The 12,500-nt window shown below is 38.2% G+C and overlaps 1 protein-coding gene across 3 annotated transcripts in view; it reads left to right on the forward strand.

The window, feature by feature from the left end:
* The window catches only part of LOC113478690 (opsin-5-like), a 29,818-nt gene extending 20,788 nt beyond the window's left edge, over positions 1-9,030 (forward strand). For 2 of the 3 annotated variants that reach the window (XM_026846099.1, XM_026846100.1), the window contains exons 5-7: positions 2,766-3,100; positions 6,156-6,400; positions 7,707-7,980. In XM_026846099.1, the coding sequence (XP_026701900.1) occupies positions 2,766-3,100; positions 6,156-6,400; positions 7,707-7,770 (644 nt within the window). In that variant the 3' untranslated portion in view covers positions 7,771-7,980. Of the gene's footprint in view, positions 1-2,765; positions 3,101-6,155; positions 6,401-7,706; positions 7,981-9,000 lie in introns of those variants that run through there. The other variant, XR_003398114.1, reaches the window with a different exon arrangement.
* The last annotated feature ends 3,470 nt before the right edge of the window (positions 9,031-12,500 follow it).

The raw sequence follows: 12,500 nt of genomic DNA on the forward strand, positions 1-12,500 counted from the left end.
ATTTCCCTTCTGTTTGGCCACCCCTATTAATTGATACAGTTTTCTAGACTGAAATCATACTTCAACTCTTCAAAATGCTTTTCTTAAATATAGAAGGAATACACAGATAAGAGGAACATATAGGTATGACCTAAGTAGTCCCAGATAAAGTTGTATTGCTGGACATAACACCATCACTGTTTTCTCTCTGCTGTCTGCCTAAGTCATGAGTTTTTAGTAATCACTCATAGATAAATCACTTTGTGTCTATCAAGGCCTATTGACATTAACTTATTAAAATACTGCACATCTTGCTAGGTCTTATGATCTGACACACAAAAGTATCCCATATTAGATGCTTAAATTCCTTTAAGATATGTGGCAAGCTATTTGAAACATCTAAAAGATATGGATGTGCAATAAGTCATAAGAGATGTGTCTTTAATACAGAGATGGAACCTGAGAGGAATTTAGCAATGAAAGGTGTTACCATCATATCCATCAATATCTTATGTCTCCTGCATATGAATTATTATATGCTTCATTCTGTCCAGTTAAAAGATGTTCTCACAGTTTGGAAAAAAACATCTTTCTTTCATTGAAAGGGACTAACTCCCCAACAACATACTGGGAATACTCAAGGTGACTTTACATATAAAAAACCACGTTTCCCAAGTGTCTTGAGGGGCATACAACTGCTCTCATTATAATGACACACAATATCAACCATGTAATGTTAAGTTATAAGAAATGTTTGCAGCTGGGAAGTGTAAGTATGCTGGACTGTCCAGTAGCTGAGTGTGCTGTCAGTTAAAGCTGTGGGACTGCACCTTAGTGATCTGCTATCATAGATCCTGGCATATCTGTACTTGCCCTGGTTTTTGGCTGTATTTCCTGAGATGTGAGTGCAGGGAAAGTCTCCTTAGCTGAGTTTTAAATACACCATTCACATTAAGCAGGATTCCAGTTCTTCCTATAAAGGTCTTATCAAAACAGTTCAGTGGCAACTCAAACCACAGACAATTTTTCAGACTTGTTGAGCTGAAGTAAACATTTAATGACTGGCTGCATTCATGCTGTGAGTTCTGGTATTTAGTATGATGTCTTAGTTCAAGAGAGACAGAATGTTTCGAAACCTTTTTTCTCAAGGCCTATCTGATCATGGTTGTCTGTACAAAATGATAGGGAGCAATAAACATATTTAGCATGTTCAGTCCAGGTGGTTAACTTAGCCATTACTGTATAAGGACTTCTGATCTGGTTTATGTTCCTGAAACCTAGGATTTAGAGTCTGCCCTTTCCTACATCATTCTTCCATGTGAAGGTACCTGGTTCCAGTAGGGTGTGTCAACATGAAGAGCTACTCCTTGACCTACTTCTCCTCTAGGACTAGGAATAAGAAGACTCTTGCCACAAGAAGTGCAACCTGGAAGCTCTTTGAACAATTTCTGAAAGCAAGTTCATGGCCTAAATTAATCAGGAACCTGGAGCACCTTACTATATGCTTACACCTTTGTTTTACTCCAAGCAGCAACTTATTTATTTATTGGTAATAGATGTCTGTGGTTTGACAATAGCTGTGAAAATAATGCCAAATTTTCATCCTCATGTTATTGTTGCTGTAGTTTTTCTACACCCGAACACAACAAATCACCTTCCTGTCTCTCAGCAATTGTTCTTGAATTAATTTAACAGTCAGTGTCCATCTTCCAGTGATCTGGAAAAGTAAAATCAGGTAGGGAAGAGGCACCAGTCAGATTCACATTAGAGTTGTTTATTTTGCCTTGGTTTTGTTTTAAGTCATTCTAAAACCGTGACGAAAGCTCCCCAGTGTCAGTGGATGGGGAGTGAAGACAGATTAGAGTTTCCAAGATAGAAGGGGCAGTTATAATGCTGTAGTCTGAGTGTCTGTGTAAATGACAGGTTTTAACTTTTTTGTCCTACCTGAATCCAACATGTTGAACATAGGTGATGAGGGAAAGCTTGTAAACTGAAGCTTTTTCTAGCTGAGGTAGGGTTGCATGCAAGGTGATCAGAGGCAGTACTCCACTCCTCTACTCCAGGCATTCCATTAGCATTTAATAAAACAAATGGACAAGGATACAGGAAAACACCAATTATAAATAATTCTGACTATATAGACATGATGATTTATTGTACTGGAAAAGAATGATAAGGTGAAAATAAACCTCATATACGTTATTTCCTCTGTCAAGCTTTATCTTTAAGTTATTTGGGCTAATGATTTATGTTGAGAAGTGTCCTGAGGTCAAACTGTAGTCAGTTAATATGTGACAGTAAGAATAGGAAATAACGTAAGTTGCATCATATGGTTGCAGACAGTGAGCTTTTGCACTTAGTCCTTCATGTGAGTTGAGCCTCCATCTCATCTAACCACACACTATGAATTTGCCTTTACAGACCACAAAGTAATTTTCAAAAGTACTAGACAAGGTGCCCGTGGTCATTGCTGAGCTAGCTGTTTGGATTACTTTTGTACAGACTCTTCCAGGTTGTAAATCATCACAGCCTAAAGCAGAGATCTGAGTTAATGGCAGGTGGAGCCCTTTCTATGAGTGTGTATTTCTCTTTATGAGGTATGATGTGAGTGGGGGTGGCTAGCTCAGAGGTCACTATACATAGCTTAGCTGGAAGGAGGCAAGACAAACCCTAGAGCAGCTGTTATCAAACAGCCAAGCAAACTCTTACGGCATGTGTAGAATGACATATTCAATTGTGCCAAATACATATGGACCTGAGGTTGTAACTCTTGAATTATCTTCCAGGTACCTGGCTTAAGAGACATCATGCATTTATCTGTCTGGCAATAATCTGGGCCTATGCTACGTTCTGGGCTACGGTGCCTTTTGCTGGTGTGGGGAGCTATGCCCCTGAGCCCTTTGGGACCTCCTGCACTCTGGACTGGTGGCTGGCGCAGGCTTCGGTGGCTGGCCAGGCTTTTATTCTGAGTATTCTTTTTTTTTGCCTCCTGTTCCCAACTGCGGTGATTGTGTTTTCCTATGTCAAAATCATTCTAAAAGTCAAGTCATCCACCAAAGAGGTTGCTCACTATGATACCAGGATTCAGAACAGCCACATACTTGAAATGAAGCTGACCAAGGTAGGTAGGAAGATTTAACTCAGTTTTCTTTGTCAGGTCATAAAAGCAGGCTTGGAGAACTTCAACCATGTACTCTCCTACACTAAGCGATAGTACAACGCTCTGAAGGTGGTTCTTCTAGCACTCTCCTCCATTATTGTCAAGTTGGGAAAAGTTGAAACATAACTTTGTGATTAGGGAACTCGAGTCCCCAAGATTGTGATTCAGTCTGAAGCTCTGCCACAGCCTTCCTGTGTGACCTTACACAAGTCACATCATCTCCCTCTGGCCCTGTTCCTCATTGTAAAATTCCCTTTGCTTTCAGGTGTAGTTGTGAAGAATTGTTTTAAGGCATTCAAGGTGCCCAGGAATTATAATAGAAAAACCGATAAAAAGCCAATTATTGTAGCAGAGAAATAAAACTTTCAGACAGCTTGTGTTCCTCTGTCAATGAAGATATAAACCAAAGTCACTCCTGTGACATTGCGATTGTTTTTATGCAAATAATTTATCATTTAGGTTCAGCCATGAGCTGTTGATAAAAATGAACTCAAGTGATAAAATTAATTTTCCATCTCAGACCATATCCTATTTACCCTTTCTGATTTGGTCTATTTTCTATTTGGCAATGGTGACAGGCATGATCCTTTCTGATACTGGTTATTGTGCCAGGAAATATCACAAAATAAAAACTTGCGCTAAATGAAACAGGATTCCTTAGCTGTAAATATTCATCAGCCTCTGCATGCCATGCCAAGAGGGAGACAAGCAGCATCCTTTGCTTGGTTGATCAAATTTTATTACATTTTTGGGGCGTTGAACTGGAAGTTATATAATATACAGCAATAGGTGACATTATGTCTAAACATATCAGAGAAACTCAGCTAGCTACTTGTATGGTCCATGCTGCTAATACATCTGGTAAAACTGTCCTTGCTTTTACAAAGCGTTGCTTCAGTACAGTAGTTTTGCAGTTATTCAGGACCTTTCATTTGAAGAACAATGACAAATTTTGATTGGAGGTTGCAGATTTATTTTTGTCATATTGGAGAGATCATGCAAAACTTGAATGTGATCGGAGTAGAAACACTAGTAGTTGTTCCTTCTATCTGAGATCTATAGTGGAGAATAGTATGTTGAGATATATATAAATATGGAAAATGAGTCTCCATCGTAACCCATTTAACTTCGCAGCACAATTTATAACAAACAGGCTGTGTTTGAGATCCTTGGCTCACATGCACTGTTTCTTCAGTGGCAGACAACAAAACAACCATAAATGTGTCCCTGAAAATAATATTACCATCAAGATGTGGAAATGAAGGCTCCACAAAAGGCTATGCAATATCCAAAAAACATGTGCTTTCCGAGGATTTTTTGCTGTAAACCTAATTGCCTTATCGCAAATGAGTGCACGGGTACCGTTATCATTTTGGGCGCAGAATAACAGCCTGTCAATTGTAGCAGCAGAATACATATGTTCTTCACTATGCACTATTGCATGATGTCATTTGAAGCTGTAACAGTCCGTGACTGAGTACAGACGGGCTGGTTCAGGTAAAGTATATAAAACACAAATTTTGGCCCCAAACAGTTTTTCTTTAATATTTAATGCTAAACATATCTATGACTAAATTTCCTCCTGCTCTAAGGAAGTGATTTTTCTCATTTACCAAGAATGCAACCTAAATATTTGGTAGAAATTTGCTTTGTAAAGCATCTACAGATTCTAATGGAGTACATAATCTGTGCTATATATTAGGAGAAAGAAAACTGGACATTGTACTGGTGTTCTCACTCTGAGTTAAATTCCCAGTAGTTTCAATTCTGGCTCACCCAGGTAAATACAGTCATTTTTTATCTGCTGGAGTGGGTATACCCAGAGACTTAACAGCTCATGCCTTATTGAGTAACTTTATGCCCAATTTTTCCATATTTGTCTTGAAAGGGTTTTGCTTGATTGGCATTTTTCCAGTGGAAGATAGGCCATAGACCCCCTCCTGGGTTCAGGCAGAAGATAGACCTAGTTTACCAAAACTCCTCTCTCTTCTTCCTCCTGTTAACAGTGTCCATCCTCGTGGCAGGTTACTGGTCCTACTGGGTTTTGACGCCTTCTCTGTGGGACATCAGCACAGCCTGCAAGGGAGGAAGAAGCCATGTGTTAGATTAGGGTGTTGCAAATTCTTTTCTTCTGTTGCTCAGTTCCTTTGGTTTTGCATCATTGACCGGTACTGGATGATACAGCAGAAGGAGCTATAGTAGAAGCAGACAGTAATATACCCTCCCAAACAAACTCACCTACTGAGACACTCAAGGTCCCTCGCTCCGACACACCATCAGGACCTAATTCAGTCCTGCAAACTTCTTCAAAGACTTTGATTTTATGAACTTTGGAATCTGATTTCAAAGGACCCAGAATCTGGAAGACTTGCACTTAATTTTTTTGGGGTTTGTTTTCCCATTTCATGTTTGTTTCACTACGGAATGAAAAAGAAACTGGGTTTCTTTTTGACAATCTTAACAATATTTGGTTGGAAGAGACTATAGAAGTAAGAGGCTCCTCAAATAAGAAAAAAAAAAAAAGAGAAAAAAACCCCAAACAAAACCAAAAAGAAACCCTGCAGGAATTTTTCCCAGTTTAACCTATGTTCATTTCAAAGATCTTGCTAAGATTTTTAAAAACTTTCACAGGTCCACATTATACATTATCCTAAAAAAGAGAGTCTGCAGGTTTTGAGAGGACTCTTCTCGTTAAATACTTTAAATTTAATGTAAAAGAATTATTATTTTCTGGCATCCTATTCATTTTATTCATGTGTAGCCAGACCTTTTACCATTTTTAAAGGTCTCTGATAACTGACTCATTAACTGCTCTGTGTCAGGTGAAAGAAAAACAGAGGCTCGATAGAGACTCGCGTGACAGCTTTGGTTCATATTGTAAATTTAACTGAAGCAAGTTATCTTTTTTGTTTTCTACTCTGTGGCCTGTTCCCTTACATTCTGCCTAGCTCTGTGCTATGCTGTCAGTGTCTCACTGCTAGATTAACCTCTCTCTTTTCTCTTTTCCTCTCACAAGGTGGCAATGTTGATCTGTGCAGGGTTCCTCATTGCCTGGATCCCTTACGCCGTGGTCTCAGTGTGGTCAGCCTTTGGACAGCCGGATTCAGTTCCCATTCAGTTTTCAGTGGTACCAACTTTGCTTGCAAAGTCAGCAGCGATGTACAACCCAATTATCTACCAGGTCATTGATTGTAAATTTGCCTGTTGCCAGTCAGGAGGACTGAAGACACTGCAGAAGAAGAGCTCTTTGAAGAAACCGAGGTAATTTCTTCTTTAAAAAGTCGGATACCTTTCTGTATGCAATGTTCTAAAAAGTACCACACTAAGATCTTACCAAGAGTCACAGCGTTCTGAATCTTATTTCTTCTTTTTGACCATGACCTATTCAGGGTCTTTCTTGCCATGGAGTTTTGTAAAGTTACTCTAGGTATAAAACCATATGCAAGGAGATGGTTCTTTTGGATCCAGTTGGAATCTGGATATACAGCTGGAAAGAGTCCCATTGGGTTTAGTGTTTTCTGGATCAGTCCTGTCCTCCTCCTGTTCCTTTTCTTTCATGTCATCATATGGGTTACCTCCACAACGTGTTGATGACCTCCACTGCCAGTGAAGTAAATGGAAGAGAACTGTGTTCATTCCTTATGTAATGAACCTGTTAATACTATGCTTTCTGCCACAGAATTGGCAGGGAGAAACAAAAGTTCCTGAATAGTTCCTGAATCCTGCAGTTCCTGCAGGTACTGCTCACACCATAAGAATCCCAAACCAAACAAATCAAAGTGCAATAAGGTCTCATAAAAAGGCCTCTCAGCTATTTGCACGTTTCTGGCAAAATCTTTTCTGACCACCAGTGGAGTTCCTGGAAACTGTGCACTTGGAGGAAAAACGCTTCTAGTTCTGCCTTATGCCAGACAAACATTTTACTTCTGTGATTGAACAAGAATGAGATAATGATGGATGTTATTCTGACAGTGTAGACTGATATAAAGGCCACAAATGTCCTTCCACATATAAGTGACTGTGAATCCATACAATTCCAGTAGAGTAATTTGCTTCGACAGCCTAGAATATGCGTGCTTCAGTAAGCACTTATTTAAGGCATGAAGGCCGATTTCATCATTCATATTATTTATTCCCTTACCAATTCCAGCATTTTTCAGTATATTGTTCAGAGAATGAGTCAATATCTCCAGCTTCCACAACTTCCCTTAGCAAATATTTCTATAATCTTACACACAGATTTATGTCATCTGCAGAATATACAGGATTCATATGTTGTAAGTGTTAGAGGTGCTGAATTTAGTTTAACAAAAGCCCTTCTGCAGTTTTAGACAAATCCAAAGTAGCCCTCAGTGAACCTTTGGCAGCTGGATTTGTGTTTAACCTCCATGTTATCACTCTAAAGGAGGAAGGAGGTTTCACGCAGTCCCTCACCCTGAATCCATGTTGGCCGTCCTAGGGCTGTGCAGTGAACAAAATGATCTGGAAAAATCACTTCCCAGAATTAGGAACTTAATTGTGAGCTTGGTACGAACAAAATGATTGTTGTGCTTTCTCCTTCCCGTAGGATGTATACCATATCTGCACACAGGGACTCAACAGCGATGAATGAAACCCAACTGGAAGTATGAAGACTCATTTCACATACAGTGAATGAAAACCTGATGAAAACAATCATACTGTCTCAAGTTCCTCTTTCTGTAAATAAATTAAAACATGATGACAGTTTTATTTTACTCCCTAGTCCTATGTACAGTGTAATTCTTTCCATCCTGACTAAAATAGTGCTATTAGAGCTGGGCAAATATTTTAAGTACTCAGAGGAAAAAGAAACAGAGAAGATTCATTTGTAGAAAAAAAAAAAATTGTATTCACTTCAGAGCCTTTAAAATATTTTTATTTTTTTTTAGCGCTAACAGAAGTGATAGTTTGGATGAATTTTTCCTCATGAAAAGGAAAGTATTCACAAAGGCCAGTTTTATTTTGCTAAAGCTAATCTCCCTAGATTCCTACTGCACTCACTGGAGAACCGGAGCATGACAGGAAGGATTCCTCAGAGGACAAATCTGAGTCAGAGCTTCGCTTATCAAGGCTCCCAATCACCCGTTGGAGATATGTTATCTCACTGATTATCCCCTGTGAATATCTCTCCAACTCATGTGGCTACAAGCCACAGTATTCAGAAATATTTTGGGTTTAGGCAAGGCAAGATCAGAAGTGCCACACTTATATACCACAGACGGTCAGCATTTGTGAATGAGAGGGGCAAGGTCTCTTGTTCAATGGCTAATTTAATTTAAACAGTTTGGAACCATGAATGACTTGGTAATAAAAAAAGCAGAACCTAAATGAAGTTAATCTCATACAAGCCAAACTGAGCGAACCAATAGCTTGCACGTCTTTTTACCATTCCCTGGCCAAAATTACAATGAAATGTGATGGCAATAAGCAGACGGGTTTGACTTCTTGAATGGTAACTGACTTTTTTTTACCTTAGGTTGTACATTTTACCATTCTTTATGATACCACTATTTAATATAAAATGACAAATCCTTCCTCAATCCTAAGCGTGAAACCAGACTCAAAACCTCATGAATTAATGAGAAAAGTTGCAGCATATGTAACAGAGAAGTCTTTCTCAAGTGCAGTGGCATCCAATTTTTAAACACTAAGCCCTGGAAGGATGAGGATTAGGAATGATTTAGCAGAATGACAGTCCTGCTAAAACAAAGTTTGTAAATTCCTAATACACTCAGTAAAAAAACGATGTGCCTTGAAAAGACCTGCAGAGCAAGGCTGCCAAAATAGTGGCATTGGATCTGAGCCATAATTATTCCCATTCTCTTCTTTTTCTATTTCAGATTTACCTTAAGGTAGAGGCATCACTACACACCAGAAATTAGCAGTCCAGTATAAACAGATTTTTAATGCTTAAAATAATGATTTTGATGTTTGTATGTCATTTCTTTGGGAAGAATATGATACTATAAAAATATGTTATTTGCAAATCAGAGTCTCCCACACGGATCTGTGTTGACAGTTCATTAAGAAAAAGAAAGTTATGAAGGTTTGAAGTTTTCTTCTGAATTGTTCCTTTAAGGAAAGAAAACATATATGAAAGAGTTTCAGTTGTTTTCCTGTTTAATGGTGCTTCTTATCATCCTTTTATTTCACAATTGTGTTTAACGTGTATTCCCTGCCATAGTGAACTGAACTTTTGTAGCTGATCTGTAGTGATGTTAATCTTGTTTTATACAATAATATCATAAATGTTTAAAGAAATCTGATGTTTGTTGGCATGTCCCAGCACTCCCATTCTGCAGTGCAGTTGCTGTTTTCTCAAATGATATTCAATGTAGCAGAGGTTGAATTTTGTTGAATTTCCTAAACTGAGTAGAGGAAAGCATTGTTTCCTCTTTTGCAATATTTTAGCAAAAGAAATTTGATTAAATACTAAGAGAACTCACAGAGCTACTGGAGGTACAGTCTTTTACCCATACAATATTTTGTGCTAATTTTCCACAAGAAGCTGAGTGCTCTCACTTCTATAGACCTTTCAGTACAACACAAGTTTGTTTGTTGGCTATGGTTGCAAGTTGTGCCGAAGAATGGATCCAGAGCAGAAGGCATCCTTTACTGTATTTCCAGGTTTGATTATGAAGCCATTAACAATCTTCTCACCATTTTCCTGCAGCTTTTATTCTTTTCTTCATCCAGACAAACCTTGGCTGGTATCTATAGATGTTTATTGTAACTAAGGTCTGACGTAAGGCAGATGTACTGTAGCCCTATAAATGCAGATTAGTTGGAGCAGAGCTGGTGGTAAGACTGTCAGAGTTACCCGCTAGTCGGGCCAGATTTCAGGGTAGATGAATTCACAGTTTGTGCATGAATCCTTCCCGTGGTTTCAATTGGGGAAGCTTTTTATTTTTTAAAATTATGTACTCTTTTCAGAATTGCTGCTGGGTCATCCTGGAAATGGATACATACATGTTGTAGGACTGAATTTTACATTCTTAAAGATTATAAAATATTTTTTGATTCCACTGTAGGGAGTATATCTAGTACTTGTATCTTAACATGTGCTATTTAAACAGTTCAGAGGTTTAGTAAACTCTAAATACGAACTTCTGGAATCATGATAAACATGTTTCATATGATTTAAAGTTATTTATTTTTTGTTCAGTACCATAATTATATTTGTTTGAAGACATAGTTTTACCACTACTGAATAATATCTTGCTCTGTAAGAAACACTGTGACTCCAATTTGAGCAGGAGTTAGAGACATATTTATACTGACCATGTGTTCAAGTGAAAGATGTTTTCCTGAATCAAGCAAGACATAAACATTCAAGCATGCAGTACTGTAATTTAAGTGCAGAATCTTAACCTAAGTGCTCATGGATCTCATTCGATTAAATGATAAAATAGAACTGGGGCACCTGCTTTGTCCACTTGTGTAGAGCAGATCATACAATTAGCTTGTGCTCTGGTTAGGATCACAGTAGTAGAGGAATACGGGGCTTTATTATGGATTCAAATTTTTAAGGTCAACTTTGAATAGAATTGAAGGTTGTAGCCTGATGGTTCAAAAGGTAGTCATTTGTCATTGGTGCTCACGACAGAGTTGTGTCCTCTCCATGTGGTGAGGCTGATAATTGATGATTAAATAAAACTGAGACCCTTGGTCTGAGGTCATCAAAAGACAGTGAATCTCTCATTTTCTGTCCAAGATATATTTAAAATGTTTTGTAACATTGAAACTCATGTTGTTTTGTGATCTGAGCTTAGTCAAAGCATCAACAAAGTGAAACCTATTCATTATGATGAATAAGGAATATGACTCTGAAGGAAGATATTTTTATTGCATTTTCAATATGTCAGCCTCCTTCTTATATTAAGAAAGGTCCTCATTTTATGCATTAACATTAAACCAAATGTTTTTTCCGTGAAAATAGTGCCATCAAGAATAACAGCTATAAATGAGAATCTTTTGTTATGCATCCTATGTGCACCTTCAAACGGAGCTGCCAAGAAGTAAAATACTATCTGAATTCACTGTCAGTGACTCGGAGGAAATAATTGACACGGGCTAAGCCTCCATCTAGATAACGAGCTGGCCATTATCTGTATGGAGCTTTGTTACAGTGACAGTAAGGCACTATGTATTTCAAGGTTATAAACAGTGAAATTATTCAAAGCACGTGGATACGGAGACTTTTAGTTTGGTCACTTTCAGTCATAGATGAAGAACACTTATAAACCTTCTTCTACAGACTTGGAAATCTGTTGACAGTGTAAAACGATCAAGATTTACAATGCTTGTAGAGACACCTTAAACAAGGGAATGAAGCAAACTTTTACAACAGAAAAATTTGAAAAAATAAAGCACTAAAAATGAAAGTTATGCTTGTGAGCTTTCAGAAGAGAGTAGAGAGCATTTGTTCCTGTAGCTGAATGCAGCTGTAGCAAGATTTATTTCTACACCTGTAAAATAATGAAAAAAACCCCGCCCAACAAGTGGTTTCTTAAAAATATTTATGACCTACAGTGCAAGATTGCAGCCAGCAGTAGACTTTTGTCTTTGTAGCATCCAAATGGAAAGAGAAAATTGATGCATCTTCATATGAAGAGAGTATGATTAATGAATTGACAGGCACAATCTTAGTGAATTGGATTCTTTGGTGGAACTTTTCTCTTGGCTGATGGTGTATGGACAATGTCTTTTGGAGGATATCTTACCTCCAGTGTGCCGAGTGATCTTGGTCATGAGAATAAATCTGAATTACTCTTAACTGACCAGGCACTTCATTCTTCTGTAATTCTGCGTTATTCATTTTATGATTGTGTTTCTACCTCGACTTTCCACCAGGGAACTTTCACACATGTCAGTCTGCAACCCTCAGGAAAGCTGCTTTGACATCTTTTTAGTTACATTTCTCAGCTTAGGATGTTCCCAGATGACTCTTGCCCTGGGTAAGAAGCACTTAAATAACATTTGCCACTACACCCATTTCTCTCCTTCCCTTCTCCCAAGACAGATGGATGTTTGGTTGGTGTCCTCCACATCTGCATCTTTCTCAGTTTAGCAAGTCTTTGTAATTCTCCAGCCACAAAGAAGAACTTTTAGCCACCTTAAACTAGATTTTCTGGAGAGCTGTTTCTGAGCAATGAGCAGGAAGAGGCCTTTAATATCATCACCAAGTTACATATGTTCTTCAGCCATTGTGCATCCCATACGGACCTTTCTCTTATTGATATGCCTCGCTTTTCAGCATGATTTATATTCCCCTTTATTTGGCACATGGTGTATACAGTGATAGGGCTATTTTTGTAGCTGCCGAGCATGATCTTCACTT

The sequence above is a fragment of the Athene cunicularia genome (assembly GCF_003259725.1).
Source record: "Athene cunicularia isolate RWA chromosome 3 unlocalized genomic scaffold, athCun1 chr3_part1, whole genome shotgun sequence".
In the NCBI taxonomy this organism is placed as follows: Eukaryota; Metazoa; Chordata; class Aves; order Strigiformes; family Strigidae; genus Athene; species Athene cunicularia.